This window comes from Eretmochelys imbricata, chromosome 1 (assembly GCF_965152235.1).
Source record: "Eretmochelys imbricata isolate rEreImb1 chromosome 1, rEreImb1.hap1, whole genome shotgun sequence".
Classification (NCBI taxonomy): domain Eukaryota; kingdom Metazoa; phylum Chordata; order Testudines; family Cheloniidae; genus Eretmochelys; species Eretmochelys imbricata.
In genome coordinates this window covers 187,777,039-187,801,079 of record NC_135572.1, presented here as the reverse complement: position 1 = coordinate 187,801,079, position 24,041 = coordinate 187,777,039, and the positions used below count along the sequence as shown (strand labels likewise).

General features: G+C 43.5%; 1 protein-coding gene across 2 annotated transcripts in view; it reads right to left on the bottom strand.

The window, feature by feature from the left end:
* POU2F1 (POU class 2 homeobox 1) overlaps window positions 1-24,041 on the bottom strand; it is a 168,545-nt gene that overhangs the window by 14,745 nt on the left and 129,759 nt on the right. For both annotated transcript variants that reach the window (XM_077820285.1, XM_077820295.1), the window contains 3 exons: window positions 10,609-10,703; window positions 7,641-7,814; window positions 4,125-4,266 (listed from right to left, as the gene is read on the bottom strand). In XM_077820285.1, coding sequence (XP_077676411.1) covers window positions 4,125-4,266; window positions 7,641-7,814; window positions 10,609-10,703 — 411 coding nt within the window. The remainder of the gene's footprint in view (window positions 1-4,124; window positions 4,267-7,640; window positions 7,815-10,608; window positions 10,704-24,041) is intronic.

Sequence of the window (24,041 nt, the reverse complement as noted above, 5' to 3'; positions counted from 1 at the left end):
ACGCATTGGTGGAGGCACCCAAGGGTGCTCGTATCAGTAAGGCACTGGTGGTAATCATGGGCCGTGGACAGTCGCAGCTTCAGTCAAAGCCTCTGGAAAGGGACCTCTGAAGGAGTGAGGAAGAGAGCCCTGGACCGACACCTGTCATACTAAGGTGAGGTCGTCAACAGAAGCCTTTTCCTCTGGTTCACTCAGGAATGATGGAGCACCTAGAGAAATCTGAGGTGAAATAATTGGTACCAGGAACACCTCAGGTCATCTGGATGTCCTCGATATCGAGAGCACGTCAGACCTGAGCAGTCTCCGATATAAGCAGGTCCCAAGGAACATGGAACTCCTGAGGTACTGCGAGGGGCATCAATTCCAAGGCTGACAAGTGTAGTACAGTAGTTGTGGCTGGCAGTGTTGCCGGCGCTGTAGACTTTGATGGTGCCAAGTGTTTCATGCACTCTGAAGGAGGTGCAGTTGGAGACCACGTGGGCTTCTTCAGTACTGAGGGAGCATAGGAAGAGCTCTTCTTTCTGCCTTTGTCTGATGCTGGTACCGAGGGTGTTTCTGAAGCTGAAGCCCTGCTGCCACGCTGGCTAGCTGTGCTCTGGGTACCAGTGGAACCAGGAGCCTCGTCAGTACCTAACTGGAAAGCTGGTGGTGCCAAGGTAACAACAACCTTGGCTTTTTAGAGGTAGAATCTCCACCTGGTGAACCTGGGGCACGTTCCTTCGAGAGCTTGTGAGAGAAGTCCTGTATCTTCCTCTTGGACATCCTGGAAGTGTGGTGCTCCAAGATAGCAGACTTACCTGGGGACTGGTGTACAGTGGGGGTTCCTTGACCTAGATCAGAGGCTGGACGTAGAGAGTTCTCCAGCATATGAAGGAGAAGCTTAAATTCTCTGTTTTTCCTAGCTCTTGATTTCAACGCCGGGCAAAAGTTACACTTTTGAGAGACGTGCGACTCACCAAGGCACCGGATACATCATGAATGTCTGACGCTAACTAGGATCGCCTCCTGGCATGATGAACAGCATTTAAAGCCCGGAGAACCAGGCATCGCCTTTCAGACAGAAAATGTCTAATCATCTAAAACTTATCTAAATAGAGTATAGAAAAGAGATTTTTTTTTTAAGAAAGGAAAGAAGCTAGAATAAAGGAAATTATTGACTTTGACGAAGTAACATTAATATTAACACAACCACTAACTAACAGTAAGGTTGAGGAGATCTGAAGGGACAAATACTAGAGGTCAGTCTCAGGCCAAGGTGATTGAGAAGGAACTGAGGGTGGTTTGCCTGTGCAATGCTATATAACAACAGGACGGGGCACGAGACTAATGCACACGTGGGCCGAATAGACATTGCTATGAAAAATCTCCGATTGACAACACAGGGGGTACTATCGTACCTAGAGCGGAACACCTGTAGGTACATTACTTGAAGAAAAACCCTACATTCCACAGCAATGTTAATTCATTGCATCTCCATGAAATACCCTTCATTCCCATCCCTCATGCTTCAAACATGTTACTATGGCACAGCTAAAATATTCATTGATATACAATTCATCAATGATTATTTTCAGCAATAATCCTTGTTAATTATGGATTTTTTTCACTATTCCCCAGACAGCCCAGCTCTATGAGCTTCAGCAGTTGTCTGAGCAGCCTAGCACAGAATCTCCTTCCCCTTCTCCAAGTGTGCCTGGGAAGGAGGGAACTAGTAATCAGCTTCAGTGGCTCATCTCAGCTACAAGGTGTTGTCTGATGCTATATTGTCTAGACCAGGGGTTCTCAAAACTTTTTCTTGCCGAGGTTCCCCTCAACATACTATGAAAAATGCCAGAGCCTGGAGGGCGGGGACAGCGTGGGGCTCCAGGCCGAAGGGAGGGACCCTTGGGCATAGGTATAGTTTTACTTCTATTGGGAAGGGGGCAACGGCTGGCAGGGCTCGAACCAACTCCGCTCAAGTTAAGTGCTGGGGCTTGGAGGGTTTTAGCCACAGGCTTCTGTGGCCCTCCTGAAAGGGCTCATGGACGCCCAGGGGGCCAAGGACCCCTGGTTGAGAACCGCTGCTCTAAACAGCCCAGATGGCCATCACACACTTCTGGCTCTGTCCTTCCCTCACTGAAAGCTGGACTTGAGCTCTGGCTCCCCGACCTCCTTATCCTCCATCTGATTCTATAGAACAGTGAAGGAAGCATGCACTGTAAACCAGTTAATTTCCCCTTTTTGGAAAGGGTGCAGGACAAGAGACAGCTAAAAGCAGGTCAGGTCAGATAGGAAGCAAAATGCTGGAATAATAAATAACGAATTCAGCTGCAAAATCATGGAGTCCACAAGCCTTGAGTGAGATTAAAAGGGCAGTTCACACCACTCAGAACTACTGTTCTAGGTTCCTTGCAGACTCAGATGGGCATCAATTACATTCAGCTCATGTTTCCAAGATTATCTTTGCAACCAGGAGGGCCAGAAACTTACTTTTTTTAAAAATGAAAGCTGAAATCCTGGAGTACAATTTTGTAGCAAGTTCCACAATCATGGAAGACACAGGGCCCTGGCTGAGATGCTACACCCTTCTATGTACTTCTACTTAGGTTCCAATTAAACTACTGAAGTCAACGGGAGTCTTTCAACTGACTAATTGTAACTGGACAAAATTCTAATGCAGGGGTTCCCAAACTTTTTGCCGGCATGACCCCATTTTAATGAAGTATTTCCTGCTGGGACCCCAGACAACATGGAGGACACCATTTTGCTCTACAAAATGGCATCCTCTGCACAGCGTGACCTCACACCTCTGGTGTGTGCAAGGTCACGCTGCATGGAGGACGCCATTTAGTAGAGCAAATTGGCGTCCTCCACACAGCGTGACCTTATATGTATGGTGCACGTGAGGTCACATTATACAGAGGATGCTGTTTTGTAGAGCGAAATAGTGTCCTCTGTGCACCGTGACCTTGCATGCGCTGTATGTGCAAGGCCATGCTCTGTGGAACAAAATGGCATCATCTGCACACTCAGGATTGCTGCAACCCCATCTGCTAATGGTGTGACCCCATTTGGGGGTCACAACCCACCGTTTGGGAACCACTGTCCTAGGGGCTTGAAATACCCTCTGAGAAACCTTGGAGTTGGATGCTACAGAACCAGCCAGAAACTTTTTGTTGACATTTCTTTGTTGGCCAAATGAAGTGAGGCCCTACATTAAACTGGATGGCATTTTTGCTTGTCTGTAATGCAATAGATTTTGAACACTGCATTCAATCAATTCCAAAATTTCAAGTAATGTTCTAGGCATGAGGGAGTAGAACTCCATTGATTTTGGTGAAAATTGGAAAACTAGGAGGAAATGGGGGACAAATGGTTAGAAGACCTCTCAGCTTCAACCAGGTCTGTTATGGTCTACAGATTAAAGAACTAGTTGATGGCAGCCATTAACAACCTCAAGCATAACAATGGCCCCATCTCAGCTCTGTTCATTGAGTTTAAAACGTCAACATCCCGAATGACTTATCTCCCACAGAGAAAGAAAAGGATAAATAATGTTATGTTGTGGATAGGAACCTATTGGGGGGGGGTGTGTGGAGGGGAGGAAGAGGGGGCGCACACAGACCCCCTACCATGGAGAGAGGGAGAAATGGAGGGGGCACAGAGTCCATGGCATGGAAAGGAGGGTGGCACACAGGGAGCTTGTGGAGGGACTGGATGAATCTTGAGAGCTGCTGGTGTATGCAGTGAGCTTGGCCTGCACTAGCTACGAAGTGTGAAGCCCTCTTGTAACTGCCCAACTGGGAAAGGAGTCTAGAGGGCAGTTAGAAGTTACATGCGCATGCACACACACACACACGGCGTGTGGTGTACACTTTCCCCTCACGCCAGCCAATGATTCCACTGACTCTGTAGCACATCTCCAAAAGCTACATGGGAATTGCTTCAAAGGCCTGTCGACCCTTGGACCAATGCTATTATTACTTTTATCCTCGTGAATTACCTGTCCCAAGAAGAGACAGGGAAGCTTGATGGATTTTGTAACAAGTGACTTACGGCCCAAACCAAACAGAAGAGTAAAGCAATTTTTCAGAATCCCACTGGATTTGTGGTGGGATTGTGAAGAAGTTCACAGACTCATTCACCTGCATCATTGAGCCACTTTTCCAGAAGTGGCTTTAACTTGCACATGTTTTTAAAGCTGAGGTTCAAGGCTTCAAAGCGAGAGATGGTAGTTTGGCTGAAGTCATTTCCATAGAGTTTGCCCATAGCGAGCCCAACATCACCCTGCACAGAGAGAGAGAGAGAGAGATTCATTAACATATGACTCTTAGCTATAGAAGTCTCTTCTATCACACAGAGGACACAAAGCACTAACTGAAACAAACACATCAGTGGGCCCTTTTGGTGACACCACTTCTACGTGAAGCTTCAGGTACACAGAAATTTGCTCAGTGCTAATAGGTTCATGCTAATCCAGATGATGATAAAAAAGATTTAGTCTTTCCAAGTCTCTCACTCTTTAATCTGAACTCTTTCCAGAATATCTCGGGAGTCTTTGGCTTGGTCTCCACATTAACAGTGTGGCAGGGCTTGAAGCCCAGGATCGTGGGCATAACCTGTTACTCAAGACCATGAACTGAGGCCTGAGAAAAACAAATGAGAATGGAAGGCTGACTCCCCCCCAAATACAATCTGTGCTAAATAACAGAAAAATAAAATAAATTAAATTACTAACAGAGTAAGAAAAAATAAGCAAGAAAAACAGCAAGCAGCTTGGCAAGCTAACAGACTCTACAACACTCTCGCAAGCTGCAGGCAGTTGAGAAGCACCAGCAGTGGTAGCAACTCTGCTCCCCCGAATATCCTCACACTGGAGCAGAGGGATATCTAAGGCACAGACAATCTCTAGTCATGAGTGCACGGTGTAAGCACATACATCCTGAAGTGGAGCACCCACAGAGATACTCCTTGAAGTAGTAGTTATTCATTTCTTTGTGAACATTTCCCCCCCCAAAGATGGTATCATTTCAGTGGTAGGTGAAGGCATGACTGTATGGGAATTAGCGAAGAGTCAGTCACACACCACTGAAGTAGAGGATAAAGACACTTTGCAATAAACAAGTTCGATACACTTCATGGAAAAACAATCCAATTACAGACCAATGAAAACAAATATGGAGCACAATATGAGCAGTTATACTTCATTACAATAGTGTTATTCGTGCCAGAAGAGAGGTGACAAGAGATAATATTCCCATTTGTTTGTATTACATCACAAGATATTGTAACATGTCAAATCACAAGTTCCCATAGTAGGAACACATCTCAAACTAGTCAGTGTGGATGTAGGTAATGTCTGTACAGTATTTCCAGGATTATCAGCTATCTCAGACGGAATACTTTGCTTGGATTTAAATGGGTCAAACATGCAGCTATTTTAAAAGAAATTAAAATTATATAAAACCCCCAATTAATCTGTTTTGGACACTTACTTTAAAATGATAAAGAACTATCGCAAGTAAAAACCAGCTTATTATATTACCCCCAAAATGGAATGTAACAGGCAATTAGTGTACAATGCAAACTAGACCCTTGTAATTATATTTGAAAAGAACAAAAGTAAATCCGATGAATTTGAAAATAACCTACGTCATTGGCAATGAATTTTTCTGTTATCCTTTGGCATGCAATCTAATTATGTGACTATAGGAAACCTTAGTAATAAGATCCTTAATTACTACACAATTATGTAATTAGGTAATAGTTATTAAAAACTGCCTAAATTATGTACATATTTACTCAAAGAATAAGAATGGATCAATCAAGTAAATACTATGCCATTTAGAACAGTTTTTTGGTTGTTCTTTTTAAATAAAGGGAAATTTAATACAAAAAGCTGCCTTTGTATTATACTGGGATTGTGATACTAAGCTCAAAAGCAAGGGCTGGTAATAGAATCCTTGAGTTATCGTGTCTGCTTTTTCCTCCACGGTACAAATTCAGGACAGCGTCAGTAAAGAGAGTTAACCCTTAACTTAAAAATCCTGATTTCTGCTGCATAATCATTTCACAATGACACAGCAGGCTAATTGTCACAACTGTGATGAGCACAAACTAGAAATCCTCAGTTAAGCAACACTATTCTATTCAATACAGGTTCTTATACCATGCTTATCACCATAATATTTGAGTCTCATGACGGAGAGACTGAAGCATGCTTGTGCCAACAAAACACTCATCTTACTAAGAACAACCTGTTCTTGTGCGGTAATTAAGATTCTGGCAGGAACTTGTGAACCCTGATTTCTCAGGCATTTAGAACGCTATCGGAAAAATAAATCTGACCATGGACACATGCATTCAGCTACAGCACGTTCACTTATTCTGAATTCACAAAAAATTGGATTGGCTGCTTTGAGTTCAGACTTCTGATTTTTGTTCACTCCTTCTAGCAAAACATGCTAATGTTTAACAGCATGCTACCAGACTTCTTGATAGGGACAGAGGATTTTAATTTTTAAGGTGGAAAAAACACTTAATTTTGATTTTTTTCAAGAGGGAACTCCTGGATCCAAGCACAGCTTCACTCAGCAACAGGATGACAGAACATATAATCATACTTTGCACTACTAATAGCACCTTTCATCCAACAATATTCAATATACAGTATTCAAAATTCCTTTCTTCAGCCTCATCCTGATGGGTTCTTGTGCTCTGACTCCACCCACCTAAACGGATTTCACCATCAGGCTTTAGGTAAGCAGACTAGTGAACCTTTGCTCTGGTGAGCCCTGTAGGGTGGGAGTTGCTTTCCCTTAATGTTGCTCCTCTATATTCACTTAAACATTGCTAAATACTTAATGGCAAAAGTGGGTTTTGTTTTTGTTTTTTTTGTTTGGGTTTTTTAGAACTCAGGAGTCCAGGCACCTACTTCCTTGCTCTAACTCTAAAACAGTTCCTTTCCTATCATCAATTATTTACATATGAACCTGGTGAAAGAAAGAAAGATTGATAAGCTTGTCTTCAGCGTATTCAATGTGGACACTATTCCAAAGTGGTGATCAAACCTCATACGCTTTCTTCAAGTTTACTATTTTCTTATTCAACTTGTCTTTTCACAACTTGTTTCCGGATCATTTTTTTAAGATTTCTCCTCTGCCATTTGAGTTCTTATCTGCGGACCCTTGCAAGCCTTAAACCTCAAATACAGAATCACTAATATTTAATAGGAAGATGTGTTCAAATGATAAAACCCTTCAACATATAAAGCAGCTTCATCACAGTTTTGACACCATCTTTAAATACTTAGAACGGTTAAGTGTGCTATATGACTTGAGAGGTTGCATTTCCGAGAGCAGCTTTTGAAGTGTTTTGACCTATTCTTTTTAAATCTTCTAGGCTGAACAGACCACATTCAATGACAGCCTGAGCTGGTAAATTCATGCACCTGCTGGGAAAATGGCTACCTTTTAAAACCAACAAGGGAGTGAGTAAGATGTGTATGGCCTTTTCCGTTCTTTTCTGATACAGAAGGGAAAGACGAGAGCTTAATTCTATTTAAGAAGGCACTGCTAAGAAGGGGTGCTATTGTCCCCAACCTCCAAACCTGAAAACTGATTTAACCCTATACTGGGAGGTATAGGGTTACTCAATTTTACCTGAGTGAATCCAAGTTTGATCCGTCTTTGTTTGAAAGTCTTGGCAAACTGCTCAAGCTCCTCAAGGTCACTGGGCTCCTCCAAGCTGGGAGTCTCAATTCGCTTTGGTGTTGATTGGCTCTGTGGAAGTGGCTGAATGGGGGTTGCTGCTATTGTGCGTGTTGGGGTTGCTGGCTGTTGAGGGTAGGAGACAGGAAGAGAAAAAAAAAGTTTTTTTAAAAAACACAAAATAGTAGAAATAAATCTCACTCAGGAGTCCAGATTCCCACAGGAGACAGGTTGGATACTAATATATCTACCATTTCTAATAAATCCCAAAGTGCTCTCAAATTTATTAACATTGCTCAAATAAAGGCCATCACCATCCACTGTACTGTATTAGTATACAGTCTTTCAAGAAGGACTCTGTCAAAAACAGCCAAGGAAAAACAAAAGATATACTGTACCAGTTTACTAATGCCTTCTGCCTGCTCCAAGAACAGTTCAACGTTACTCTTAATATTTTTCAATACTTTTGGAGAGTTTGGCATTCATCCCCTTTAATTATTTTAAAATTCAATTTACTGTGGGTGCAGCATCAAGTTGACAGCTCTACAGACTCAAATCCTCTATTTTTCCTCAGAACAAGCTTAGCAGAGGCAGCAGCACATATATCCCTAACATTTCCCCTTGTGAATGTGACACAGCCTTGTCCCAGAGGCACCACTTCTGGGGCGGGGAGAGAGCAGTTTGCTCTCTTTGGCACCTCTGCTGAGACTGCTAACAAGAAGAGTATTTATAATGGAGACATTATATGGCAATAATTCCTCTTAAAAAAATAAAAACTCACAGAAAAGGAATTTCTTTTAGGTCTCTGATTTTCCTAGCATAACCACACAGTTTCCTAGGAAACTACTGAAAAGTTTGCTATTCCTGACAATTAGCCTACAAAGATCATTTCCCAATATAAAAGTAGGAATACAGGGCCTCAGTAAGAGCCTGAGATGTGTGTGTGCGCGCGCTATGGAAACCACAGTTAGGCTAGGTTTCACACAATCAAAATATATTAAGAGAACATCTGGGTTTCACAGTTAAGGTTTTGCACACAATCTGAACGTTGGAATTTCTTGAGCTTTGAGTGCTTTACTCCACCTCCTTGGGTGTATGCATTGTTAAAATGCAGAGCTGAATCCTCCTTTGGCCAAATTCTGTTCACTGCAGCTGAGGGGCTTGGGCAAAGATGGTTTTGCGCCATTTCTATGTCCTCGGCCCAATTCTGACGCTGTTTATGCCCCCAATGCAACAGAGAGAAGCCTCAAGACCGCTCTAAATTGCGCTGGTTGGTAATAGCCTCCAAACGGCCGTTCCCTAGCACTTCAGTGCGACAGCCATATCGCCTACAAAGCTAAACCTCCAACTGGCTCACTAAGTTGGCTTTCTACTTGGTTAGCGCTAGTGATATTCTGCAATGCAGAGCAGGTGGTTCGGGGGGGCAGGATTTAGCCCACTGTCTTTAATTACATGATCACATATTATTGCTCAGATAATATACAATATTTTCAAGAACTGTAGATACATGTCGCACACTTTTTCCATCCCCAATATTTTAAACTTACTTAAACTATACTGGACTACAGAAACGTATTTGACTTAAATTTTTATTAAAGTTCTTTTTTTCCCCCTATGTTACACATTAGAGAAAATCTTTGTTAGGGACATGTGAAGCTCCCCAAGCTGTGAACTAGAATAGCTAATTTCCACTATTCTACATTGCATATAGAAAATGTAGTAAGCAATACAAGTACAGGCTACTATGTACTTTTCATATATGGCACTTTCACAGACTGTAACAGACGCAATAGTATGTGCTACAAAATGCTACCTGCATTAAAAGAAAAACATTATGTGATAGTCTGTTTTTCAGAAATAATGTGTGATCATATAATCAGAGGCTACAGTAACACACAAACACAAGCAAGCAGAGTTAAAGCTGCAGGCACTTTAACATTACTTTTCCAGGGTTTCGAAAGCTTAACCGTAGAGCTTTAATAGCTTAAAACAATGTTTTTAAAGGTTTCTTTCTTTTTTTTTTTTTAAAGATATAAATCATGGAAAAACAGCTAAAAATTAGTTTTACTCTTCTGCTGACTTGCAAAAGACTGGCAACAATATCTTTGGCTAGAAAATAGACCACTTTGCCCCAGGATCTTTGGAAAACTTCCAGGAGGGAAACCCTTTCCTGCACACTTTAGGAAGCCCTCAGCCCTTTTCCTGTAAGTTTTAGGAACTCTGAGAACTTTATAAAGAAATGGAGGAATTGAGGCAAATGTTCCTATGGACATGTTGCCTTAAGCCCCACACATCTGCCAATTAAGCAGCTAAATTAACTGCACACTCCTGAATAGTATAGCCTCTTTTAGCTGTGTAAAGTATATTAAAAAGTTACTCTATATAACATGAAGTCTTCAGTCTTATAATTTTGTCAAATCAAAAATATTTTTCACTAGAACAATTAAAGGCACTTTTACTCAATGAGGGCTATTTCCATGCCAAATATCAACGTATAGCCCTTTAGGTTTTAAATCTATTAAAAACAAGGTTGCAAAAATGTTTAATATAATGGAAAAAGGGTATTGTTCCACCACTCTACTTGTACACAAAATTGACTAAACCATTTTTGTTCAAACTACTGAAAACTTCCACCTTCAGGAAAAGGCCAAGCATGGATAATTTCAGTCCAAAGAGGAAACGTTTTGGTAAATTATGAGTGAATGAAAACAGGAAAATTTGAAGGGAAACTATTATGCAGCTTTAATATACAGATAACTATAACTGGAGCTGGCACTTCTGTTGTATTGTAGCCATCTAGAAAAGTGAGACGACTAAGTAGCTCAACTTCCATTCTTGCAACAAACATATATGTGCCCCTCTTGCACATTAGTTTGAGTGCCCCAAAGAACTGCTGAAAAGCTGCAGGAGGAAAACTGACCTGTGAGGTGAGGGTGATGCTTGGCTGAGACTGCAGGAGGTTGGCTTGGCTTTGCTGAGGTAGTTGCGTTAAGAGATTCTGCGCTTGCAGGAGACCTGAAAAGAGGTGGTTTGGCAAATAGTTTCAGAAACTTTAGAAGCTGACTGAAATGAAGCACTTAAAACAAAAAGAAGATAGATGAAAGGCTGACATCTCCAATGTCTTTAATTCTCAGTCCACAATTCCCCTGCATTCCTCTAAAGCGTAGGGTCAAGTATCAGGGGGTAGCCGTATTAGTCTGTATCCACAAAAACAAGGAGTCCAGTAGCACCTTAAAGACTAACAGATTTATTTGGGCATAAGCTTTCGTGGGTTAAAAAACCACTTCTTCAGATGCATGGAGTGAAAATCACATATGCAGGCATTACATAATGACACATGAAGAGAAGGGAGTTACCTCACAAGTGGAGAACCAGTGTTGACAGGGCCAATTCGATCAGGGTGGATGTAGTCCACTCCCAACAATAGATGAGGAGGTGTCAATTCCAGGAGAGGCAAAGCTGCTTTTGTAATGAGCCAGCCACTCCCAGTCCCTATTCAAGCCCAAATTAATGGTGTTAAATTTGCAAATGAATGTTAGTTCTGCTGTTTCTCTTTGAAGTCTGTTTCTGAAGGTTTTTTTGTTCAACTATAGCTACTTTCAAATCTGTTATAGAATGTCCAGGAAGACTGAAGTGTTCGCCTACTGACTTTTGTATGTTACCATTCCTGATGTCCGATTTGTGTCTATTCTTTTATGTAGGGACTGTCCTGTTTTGCCAATGTACATGGCAGAGGGGCATTGCTGGCACATGATGGCGTGTATAACATTGGTAGACGAGCAGGTGAATGAGCCTCTGATGGTATGGTTGATGTGGTTGTGTCCTCTGATGGTGTCCTTAGTTTGCAAATGGTGTTGCAAATTTAACACCATTAATTTGGGCTTGAATAGGCTATTTTTGCAGCATTACTTTGCCTGTGATGCAGACACAATAAGAGCTGACTGGGGCTGCGCTTATATTATATGTAGGAAGTGTTTCATCTAATGATAGTACTATTGGCTTAATGCCTTGGAGGTGTCAATTGGTTTTCTCTTTCTGGTTTGGTACTCAAACAGTTAGTAGACAGCTGAGCGTTGAAGTGCCAAATAAAAATAAAATGAAGCCACTGATGAAGGTGATTAAATGTTACACTCTGCACAATATATTTCAGCTGCTGGAACATCCCTTTAGAATGAATGAAGAATGAAATGGCTTTAGCAGACTAAAGTAGTATAACAAACAGAAGAAATATATCCAATCACTTGCAAATATAAAACAGAGACTGAATCTTTAGAAAGGAGTAATTATATCTCAAATGTTAGATAAGGTACTGAACATTCTTTAGGTTGCACCACAAAAATTGAGGTTACAGTAATTCCTCACTTAACGTTGTAGTTATATTCCTGAAAAATGCATCTTTAAGCAAAATGATGTTAAGTGAATCCAATTTCCCCATAAGAATTAATGTAAATGGAGGGCGGGGGGAGGAGGATTAGGTTCCAGGGAAATTTTTTTTTTGCCAGACAAAAGACTATACATACACACATACAGTAAAGTTTTAAACAAACAATTTAATACTGTACACAGCGATGATGATTGTGAAGCTTGGTTGAGGTGGTGAAGTCAGAGGGTGGGATATTTCCCAGGGAATGTCTTACTACTAAATGATGAACTAGCAATTGGCTGAGCCCTCAAGGGTTAACTCATTGTTGTTAATGTAGCCTCACACTCTACAAGGCAGCACGAATGGAGGGAGGGTAGACAGGATGGCAGACAGAGAGACACACCCTGTGTCTCTCTGTCAGAGAGACACACCCTGTGTCTCTCTGTCAGAGAGACACACCCTGTGTCTCTCTGTCAGAGAGACAGAGATGCGCATTTCCCCTTTAAGTATGCTGATACCACTCTTAAGTGCACCACCTTGTTAAGTTAATCCGCAAGCAGCTGCTGCCAGGAAGGTCCCTCCGTCCTGAGCCCTGTCGTGTGTGTCCCCTGCTCTATGGAGATGGGGTAAGCGGGGTGCAGGAGTAGGGGGGAGGGGACACCCTGACATTAGCCCACCCAGCAAGCCGGAGGCTCTGGAGAGCAGCTCCAAGGCAGAGGGCAGGAGCAGCACGGGGCAGTGGGGGGAGGGACAGCTGAATTGCCAGCAACTGATAGCCTGCTGGGCTGCTGCTGCACAGGGAACTTAGGGGAGCGGGAAGCTGATAGGGGGGCTGGCGGTCCACCCTGGTTCCAAGCCCCCACCAGCTAGCTCCAATGGGCTGCTCTTTCTGCAAGCAGTGGACAAAGCAGGTGGCTGCCAAACAACGTTACAAGGGAGCACTGCGCAACTTTAAACAACCATGTTCCCTAATTGATCAGCAACGTAACAATGAAACAACGTTAACTGGGATGACTTTAAGTGAGGAGTTACTGTACTTACCTGTAACTGGAGGTTCTTCGAGATGTGTGGGCCCTATCTGTATTTCACAGGTGGGATACTCACGTGCACCATTAGCCTGAGTTGAGAATATTTTGCAAATAGTGTCCATTGGCCCATACCTGCACCATAGCTCTCCTCATGCACTGAACCAAGGGCATAAAAGATGGCATGAGCTGATGCCTCTCCAGTTTGCCAAACGTACCACTGTTCAAACAATCCGCAGCAGAGGAGATGGAGGGTGTGTACTGGAATACAGATACGGACCACATATCTCAAAGAATGTCCACTGTTACAGATACATAACCTCCATTTCTTCTTTGAGTTAAGGTCCCTATGTGCATTCCACATGTGGGAGATCAACAAGCAACAGTCAACAGGGGGTGTGTAAGAGGACACAGAAGTGATAGCTGATTGTAGCACTGCTGTCCCCACAGCTATATACACAGTTGATGACTGGACCAGAGTGTAATATCTTGTGAAGGTATGGAAAGAGTTCCAAGTAGCTGCCCTATACATCTCTAGGAGAGGTAAGTCTCTCAGCTATGCAGTCTAAGTAGCTTGCCCTCTAATGGAATGAGTCCCTCAGGTGTGTGTGTGGGGAGATATGAGCTAGTTGGTAACAAACTAGCTCATATCCATTTTGAAAGTCTCTGTGCCAATACAGCTCGACCTCTTGATCACTCTGCTATGGAAACAAATGGTTTAAGGTGTCTTCTAACATCTTTTTTCTTTGCAGATAAAAGCCCTTCACACATCTAGAATCTGTCCGTTTCTCTTCATCTGATGCATGTGGTTTGGGAAAAATACTTATAAGTGAATTAACTGACTCATATGAAACTTGGAAACTACTTTAGGAATGAATCTAGGGCAGAGTTGTAATGACACCTTTTCTTTAGAGAATGTAGTATATGGTGGGACCACCATGAGCGTGCCTAGCTCACTGATTCCTCTGGCTGACATTGTGGCTATTAGAAAGGCCACCTTCATGGACAGATGGGCCATAGATCATATGGCTGGAGGCTCAAAGGGGAGTTTAGTGAGCAATGATAATATAAATTGAGGTCCCACTGAGATGTGAACTTCACAAATGGTGTAAAGGATCTGAGAATCTACATCAGAAATCTAAATGTGACAGCATGAGTGAATATTGTACCATTATCCACAGGAGGATGGAAAGTGCTGATCTCTGCTAAATATATTCGCAGAGAACTGAGTGTGCGAACCAAAGATGTACGGGTAAGTAAATACTTTAAGATGATAGGGACCTGGTGGATTCTGGAGACAGCTGCATTGGTGAGCCCAAGAGGAGAAACATTTCCATTTTGCTGAGTAACAGCTCCTTGTACAGACTTCTCTGCTTTGGTTAAGGATGTATTGCACCCTTTTAGAACACGAGTGCTCTATTTCTGATACCCATCCAAAAACCAGGCCTTGAGTTGTAGTGGTCCTGGACTGACGTGCTTGAACCTGCCCTTGTGCTGTGTTAGATGGTCCAGCAGCATGAACTGAGAGCTTCAACAGATCCGTAAACCAGAACTGCCTTGGCCAGTTGATACAATCAGGATGACTCAAGCTCAGCCTCAGTGGATATTCCATAGAACTTGTGATATGAATGGGATGGGAGGGAAGGCATACCCCGGGCAACCGTTCCATGACACCAGCAGGGCATCTCCCATTATGCCTTTGCCCGGGCAGCTCTGGAGCAATGCCAAGGAAGTTTTCTGTTCTCCCACAAGGCAAAAAGGTCCCAGGCTGGTGTACCCCATTGAGTGAAGGCATCATCGAGAACCAAATTATGTATCTCTCATTACTGATTTAAAGAAAAATGTCTGCTTTGGCAGTCTGCTAAGGAGTTTTGCACCTCTGATAAATATGCTGCTGACAGGGTTACGTGATGGCTGATACACCAATTCCAGACTAATCTTCTCCAGTTTTGTTCACTGGATGAGTCTCTAAAACTTTGGGCAGAATGGTCACTTTGCTGTTTATTTTGAACTTCTCTGGTGAGTACACAGAGAGAAGCTAGGCTTGTAGGCAGCTAAGATAAAGCCTGGCGAATGGCGTCATGTGTGCATGAGGCCAAGTGGCCAAGGAGTGAAAGGCAAGTTCTGATTGACATCCTAGGTCTGACAATGACCTGATGCATGAGAGTTCTAATGGCATGAAACCTCTCAAGAGGTAGATGGGCTCTTTCTGTAGTCAAATTCAACTTCACCCTATAAAATGTATGAACCTCCTGGTGGTCAATATGGATTTTTCATGATTGACAGATACCCCAGGGAGGCAGAAGACTGAGCAGAACACTGGTTGCTCCCTGGACTGTCTTGTAAGAACTGCCCATCAGAAGCCAGTTGTTGAGGTAAAGGAAGACTATAAATCCCTCTCTTCTCATCAAAGCTGACACTACTGAAAAAACTGTTGTAAAGATCCTTGCTAGACCAATAAAGAGGATTCTGAATTGGTAAAGCTCTTGATCGAAGAGGAATCTCCAGTGGGCTGGCTTGATGTCTGTGAGAAAATATGCATCTTTCATGTCAAGAGCAACAGTGTGCTCTCCAACAAGGAAATTATTGATGCCACAGATATGTGGAATTTTAGTTTCTGAATGAACCTGTTCAGCTGTCTCATATCGAGAACTGGCCTCCATCCCCCATTCTTATTAGGGATGAAGTAATGGGAACAGAATCCCTTCCTCTGATGTTGAGGTGGCACCTCTAGGGCACCTCTTAGGAGAAGGGAGTTTACCTGCTGTTGTAGAATCTCATTGTGAGAGTGATCCCTGAAAAGAAACTACAATGGGGGTTTGTGGTAAGAGGTACCAGAAACTGAACAGATACCTACCATGAATAATCTAATACCCATTTGTCTTTAGTTAGGGCCCTCCAGTTTTCAGCAAATTGGGTAAAACAACTTGCAAATATCAGAGGAGGGGAATGAAGCGGAATCCATAAAGGAATGTGGTCTCAACAGTTCCACTGAAAGAAACTCTTTGCTCAGGGTTTAGCATATAATGTGGCGGTGGATGTTGCAGAGGCTGGGTTCCTGGGTCGATAAACACTTGTCTCTTGCACAGTGGTCTGAGGATGCTGGTGGTAAAATGGCTGAGGTGGTGGTCTTGGCCTATGCCCAATCTATGGTGTTTTTTCTTAGTGGCAGGGGTATAAATGCCCAACGAACGAAGTGCTGCCCTCGAGTCTTTGAGGGAGTGTATAGAGTCATCCATTTTGTCATGGATTAGGTTGGTGTATAGAAGGGCAGATCTTGGATGGTACTCTGCACTTCTCTTGGGAAACTAGGGGATTGTAACCACAGGTCACTCTTCAGAAGCATGTCTGTAGAAATCCCCCTAGATACAGTATCTGCCACATCCACCACGTCTTGGAGGGAAATTTTGGCTACCGATCTTCCCTCATCCACTAAGGCCTGGAAGCGCTCTATCCTCCTAATGGAGCTTGTCCTTGAATTCCAAAAAATTATAATTAGTAAAATCATATTTGGCCAAGAATGCCTAATAGTTTGAGATCCTGAATTCGAGAGAGGTGTAAGAGAAGACCTTTCTCCCTATCAGCAGGAGCAGTCTTTGGGTGCTGTTGCATGGACCACTCTGTAGCCGCTTACACCAAAGAATTAGGCAATGAGTGAGAACAAAAACTCTCTCCCCCTAGATGGAACAATGTAGCACTTCTCAAGTCTCTTAGGAGTGGGAGCACAAGAAGCAGGTGTGCGTCAAGCCCTCTTTACCAGGTCCATGATGGCCTTGCTGATGGGGAGGACCACTCAACTGGGACTGGAAGGCTGCAGAATGTATAAAACTGTGGTGAGGCTCCTGGACTTCCTCAAGCTGAATCTGTAGTTCTGCAGCCACCCTAGGCAGGAGCTCTTGATACTGTTTAAAGTCACCTGTACGGGGCGGAGAAGACAGAGTAACCACCTCATTTGGTGAAGATGAGGAGACTGCTCCCAGAACTGTTGGACCTGACTCACCTTCCCCTTCCAAATATTCCAGTGGGGTTGGCTGTGGATGTCCAGCCGATGGCAAACAGAACTCCTGCATGAATCCTGAGTGTCACTAGAATGGGTTAGCTAGGGGAGATGGACCCCTTGGCATAGGGTCCCACCTCTCTCTTGGCCAACTGTATTTGGTTGGAGGTTGGAACCCTGATCTTCTCATACCACCTCTGCCCGATGCTGAAGACACTCCTGCAGGGGCCTCAGACTCATCTGAAGTGAAAGCCAGATCCCTTATCTCTGGCAGAACCAATAGTACTGTTGGTTGCGCCTCAAGACTGGGGAGTTGGGATAGGAGAATGACTCTGCCTCGTTGGAAAATTCCTTTCTTTTGGTGTATTAATGTCCTGGAATAAAGACTGTCTAAATAGGAGGGGTGAATGTAGACAGAAAAGACCAAGATGTCTTCTGGGGGGGATGCAGCTCTCTGATCATCCTGAGGTATGAGAAGAGTCCATTGGTGGAGCTGTCAGATGTGGAGCTTCCCTGGTCACTGTGGCAGTTGGCTCCCTCCAGGGCAGGGTTGCTACTAGTACCACATTGGCACTAGAAAGATGGGAACACCAGGAGCTGTTTATCCCAAGCCTTCACCATTAGAGAGGACGTCAGAATCACTGGATTCATATCTTTGAGTGCCTACTGCTCCTCTTGAGAAGATTTACTCATGACTAAGGTCTTCGTGCCCATATGCTCTCCTGATTCTGAGGGGGTCAAGGAGGAATCCTCTCTTTTGAAGCAGTTTTAGACGAAGATGCCTTGTCCTTATATCTATGTAAGTGACCTTTGCTGTGATGTGAAGCCTTCTTAGGTGTAACAGTCTTAGACTCTGTTCCTGAGCTCGTGCTCAGAGGGGCACTGCCAGCCTGGTGAGAATAATGCACCAGGCGGGGTCCCTGGCCCTGATCTGACTGGGGCTTCATCGCCTTCTCCATGAGGTGTTTTCTGAGTCTAAGTTCCTGACCTTTATGAGCTCTGGGAAGAAGAGCGGCGGATGCTGCACTTTGCAGAAATATGAACCTCACCCAGACAGCAGAGGTACCACTGATGTTTGTCACTCACTGTAAAGGAGTGAGGGCAGGAAACAGATTTTGAACCCTGGAAATAATCCCAGACTTTTTGGGGGTTGGGGGGAAATCCCCACATGGGAAAGAAACATTTTCAGTTAAAAAAGTTAATTGGAGAATGTTTAAATTTGTTAATTAAAACATTTTAGAAATAAAATATAGTGGCGATGAAATGTTCAGGGTTGATATTCATGGAGAACAAAACCCTCTGTTTATTCATAGAAGAGGTTCAGCATAGGCAGTAGCGATCCAAACTTCCCCACACTTAGTCAATGTGCTTCAACCCTGCCCCGCAAAGACCACTGAGAGCGAGAGGGCACAATTAATCCATCCTGCCTTTGTTGAGACTCTCCAATCAGCTCTAATTGTGGTGGTGGTTCCAATGATGTGGACATCTGTCTAAAAATTTGACTGAAACTTCAGTTGCAATTAATAAATCACTCAGCCAACTCACAGTAATGGACTTTTCATTTTTACTGACCTGCAATGAATTCCAACTGGTGACCTAAAGATGAAAGGCTCAGACTGGTCTGGTGATGTCACCTGGAGATATACTGATGACGGATAAAAATTAGGTGTCCATGCTGATGTCATCAGATCTCTCAACTGCCTTTACCACCACTGATCACGAGTAATGTTGGCAAAAAAAATTTGTGAATATATAATTTGCTGAAAAATGCATTTTTCAGAGTACCAAAGCTATTCACAAATTAAGGTTCAATTTGGCAAAAGTTTCGGTGACAAAAATTGTGAATGTTTTGTTTCAAAATGTAGCTAATTTAAAAACAAAGCTAGGGTAAAACACACCCAAAAACAACCTGAAATGACCCACTGAAAAAATTAATTTGGGGTTAAATTAAATTTTGTTCACCCCAAAACGTGTTTGATTTTTTTCAATTTTAGCAACTAAAAAAAATCAGTTTTGGTTTAGAAACAAACTAAGGTAGCTGGTTTCCCTCCCACCCCCTCAGATTTTTGGTTCAGCCCCCAAACAACAACAAAACAAAGCAATTATTCACTCCATCCTAATCATGAGGCTTTTACTCATCTGGTGACTGCAGAAGTAGATTGTACTTGTCTTTTGGTGGTTATGTTATTTTCTCTCAAGAAATCCTTGGGATTAGGCCTTGTCTACACTACAGAGTTTTGTCGACAAACATCAGCTTTCATTGACAAAACAGTGGGGGTGTACACATTACAATATTTCGCCGACAAAACTTTCCTGCTTTGCCGACAAAATAAAATAACCTCGACAAGAGACACAGAGCTTTTGGGGGCAAAAGTTATATAGACAAAGTGTCAGTGTAGACACTGCGCTTGGCTATGTCGCTGTAAATGGTCTCCAGGAGATGTCCCAAAATGCCCATCCTGATCACTTTGATCATCAGTTCGAACTCCACTGCCCTGTACCCAGTACATAGGCTTCTACACCTCCCCCTTTTAAGGCCCAGGAATTTTTGAAATGTTACTTCCTGTTTGCTTGGCGTGGACAGCTCACATCACATCTTCCCAGGTGACCATGGCAGTTCCACGCAGCAAACACTCGTCTGCTTCGAGCACGCCTGAGTTCTTGGATCTGCTAGCACTGTGGAGAGAGGAGGCTGTTAAGTCCCAGCTCAGCTCCAGGCATAGGATCTTCAAAACCTATGGTCAGATTTCTCATGGCATGTTGGATAAGAGCTATGAATGGGACACACATCAGTGCCATGCAAAGATAAAGGAGCTGAGGCAGGCATACCAGAAGGCAAGGTAGTCAAACCCATCACTCTGGTGCTGCGCTGAAGACCTGCCTTCTATAAGGAGCTGGACATCATTCTCAGCGGCAAGTTCACCTACATTGCCAAGAGCCCCATGGATACTTCGGTGGGTCTCAAGACAGCGGACTCAACTCCAAGGACGAAGTCGTGGACAAGGAGGTTGAGTTTGAGGATGATGTGGACACACTTCAGGGTCGCCTGCTGGTGTGGTGAGTCAGGACCTCTTTTCCACTCCGGAAGGGTCTAGTCAGCCCAGCAGTCAGTCTCTGGTGTGTATGATACAGGAGAGGAGAGTTCTGGTAAGTGATTTTTTTGAGTTGATGCTGCTCGGTGATGAGGTAGAGCTGTCCTTTGCTTTGTATATTATAGAAGTGGATGATGGGATAGAAATGTACAAGACTAGCTGTGATTGCATGTACTTCACATTCCCCGTGCAGCTAAGCAGTGCAGCGGAACAGCGTGTTAATGCACACCAAGATTTCACAAGAATCCTCGAGAAAGATCTCTAGGAAACTTTCTGGAGGTACGCTCCAATCCTCCGCCGAAGGTTCCTTGGCAGAGCTACTTTGTTCCTTCCCCCGTTGCAGGAAACTTTCCCATGCCAATTGGCAATCACTTGTGCAGGGATCAAAGTGGCACACAGGCGGCCACACACATGCAGGAGATACATATTTGCATCCTTGCTTACCCTCAGGAGTGACATATCAGCTTCAGTGACCCCCACCAGTGGAAAAGGGTGGCAGAATTTACAATATTGTCCCTAGTTGCCTGCAGTGATCCCCTTAAAAAAATCTGGGATCTTTTGCCCCATTTTGAGCGCTTCCCAGGCCTAACTCACCGTGTTTAGGGCATTTGTCGAGCTCTGTGCTTGCCAAGGGACAGTGAGAAACTGATTTGTGTTTTTAATTATGCATTTTACTATAATTTGATGGTGTGCATGCACTAACTATCATGCTTCTGTTTATTGTTTCTTGTGCTTCTGCAGATATGGCCTTCAGGGGAACCCCCTACACAATGGGAGAGTGCCTTCTGCCAGATAAGGAAGCAAACAAGGAGGACATGTTTCGAGAGGTGCTCCAATCCTCAAAGGCTGAAAACCAAGAACACAGGGTGTGGAGAGAGAGAGAGATTTTAAAATAAAATTATAAAATAGACAGGCAGGAGAAAAAGAAAAAAGCCAGGAGCGAATTTTAATGGGCCAGGAGAGGATGATAAAAGTGATGGAGGAGCAAATGGAAATGTTGAAGTCCCTAATAATGCTGCAGGCTGAATTCATGTGTGCTCAGTGCCCCCTGCAGCCGATACAGAACTGCTTTCCATGCCCTCCCCAAACTGCTCCTACACATTCCTTGCAACTTCCCGGCCCGTCTCTGTATCCCATTCACTTCACCCCTTTGTACAGCTTCCAAAATAACTGGACTTACACACAGCTATAAGAGCAGACACTGCCCTTCACTGTTATCTCCCTTCCCACCAAGCCTTGTGTGTGTTGTTAATTGGTATTTAATAAAAATATACTCTCTGAAAGAGAACCTATCTTTATTTATCTCCTACACACAGTGGATGCTAATGGAATGAATACACAGTGGCAGTTTGATTATTTGCTGAGTACAAATCATGGTCAGGAATCATCAAAATGTTCATACAAGGTGGCAATTAAACCATGACAGAGTGCTGTATAGAAAGACATATTACTGGAGCTCACTGTCAAAGTGGTGTCTCAAAGCCTTCCTGATTCAAACAGCGCTCTGTTGTGCCCTTCTAATAGCCCTTGTTCTGGCTGCTAAAAATCAGCCGCCAGACGATCCACACTCCACCCCGAGGGAAACTCTTCACCCTTAGCCTCACAAATCTTATGGAGCACGCAACAGGCTGCTATGACCATGGCGGTAATTTCCTCATTTAGGTCTAACCTGTGGTAAAGGCAGTGCCAGTGTGCTTTTAATCTGCCAAAGGCACATTCTACGATCATTCTGCACCTGCTTAGTCTATGGTTGAAGCGCTCCTTGCTGCTGTCCAGGTTTCCCGTGTAAGACTTCATGAATCATGGAAGTAAGAGGTACACTGGGTCTCCCAGGATGTACATTTCAACATCCCCAGTTGGAATCTTCTGTTCTGAAAAGTCCCTACTTCCAGCTTTCTGTACAGGCCAGTATTCCTGAAGATGCGTGCATCATGAACCTTTTTGGACCATCCCGCTCTGATGTCCCTGAAATGACTATGGTGATCCACAAGCATGTGCAATACCACAGAGAAGTACCCCTTTCTATTGATGTGCTCCGCTGCAAGATGGTGCGGGACCAAAATTGGGATATGCGTGCCATCTATCGCCCCGCCGCAGTTAGGGAATCCCATTGCCTCGAAGTCATCCACTATTTCACACACATTGCCAAGAGTCTCAGTTCTTCATAGCAGAATCTGATTAATGGCTCTGCACACTTGCGTTAACGCAGCCCCAACAGTGGTCTTCCTGACTCCAAACTGATTCATGACTAACTGGTAGCAGTCTGGAGTGGCCAGCTTCCATGCAGCGATTGCCATGCGCTTCTCCACCAAGAGGGCAGCTCTCATTGTGGTGTCCTTGCACCACAGTGCTGGAGCGAGCTCCACACACAGTTCCAGGAAGGTGGCTTTCCACATCCGAAAGTTCTGCAGCCATTGCTCATCATCCCAGAACTGCACAATAATGTGATCCCCCAACTCACTGCTTGTTTTGTGAGCCCAAAAGCAATGATCCACTGTGTTCAGCTGCTCCGTGAATGCCAAAAGTAATCTGGTGTTGTTTTTTCCATGGCACATAGGAAGTCAAGCACCTCCACTTCCTGTTCATATTGGGTGCACATAATATACTGTATGACTAGCCACGATGTGTTCATAACAGTGACCACAACAGTAGATAGCAGTGCAGGATTCATCCTTCCAGACAGAGATGGCGGGTGCACAGTAAACAGGGATCATTCAAAAATGCTGCAAAATGCAGTCAGAAGCCTGTGGAATGATGGGACGGAAAAAACTGCATCATGAGATGTTGAGTCAGCACTCATGATGCACTGCAATCTATTCTGCCTTCCCACAACTCCTAGCTACAGAAGGTGGCGAGTACCACAGTGGGATAGCTATCCACCGTGCACTGCTCCCTCTGCCGATGCTAGAGCACCAAGCATGGATTCACTCTGCTGACAGAAGAGTGTTGTGTGAACATGCACCAGCGATGTAATTATAGCGGTATTTGATCGTTGGCATATATAGCCTTACAGGGCTAGCCTGCTTGCTTATATATCTTTTCTTATCAGTTTCTTATTTTCTTATGGGTTTATTTATTTTATATTAAGGGTTTATATTAGAGTATGTTTTGGCTGTAACGCAAGGGACCTACAGGCCACATCCTTTCTGTTGAGCTAAGGCAAAGTTAGTGTGCATATATTTGGGACCTTTCATTTAAATAGGTGGTGATGAGCTAAACCACAAGGTCCATATATAACTGCGAACTTTAACACAGATATATATAGGATGCGTTGAGGCAGGGTAGCATAGGGGGCTTCCTAAATTCATACCCTCTTTAAACTAACAAGTACACAAGGAAAAACAAAATAACCTATTAGGACAGAAATAACACATGTGAGAATAAGCCAATGTTATTAATATGTATGTATATGTCATCAATATGTACAAACATACCAGCCTATGGAGTAAGTGTACTCTAACATTGTGTGGGTGAGGTAAGTAAGTCTGGACACAGAAGGAGGGTTCAAGTTCTTACGCTCTATGCCAACTGAAGAGGCTTCAGTTTTCTAAGCTTCTGAGCTTCACAGCTTCTTTGGTCTTAGTTCTTTGTTTACTAGTCTATTACTTCTTAATTGTAAGTTTAAGTTAATTAGTTAAGTAAAACTCCAAGTTAGCTTCCTTAGCTCTTAGCTCTTCAGCGTCACCTAAGCTCTGCACCTCCCACTCAAGAATTAAGGAACATGGATCTGAACCCTTCTGGCATGCCAGAGGCGAAGCTGGTTCTTTGTCTCTTACCACCAAGTTATCAAGGGTATGAGCATATTAATGAAAAGCTTTATTGTACATAATATCACACGTACTTCTAGAACATTACCACCACCTTTGCAACTCTGAT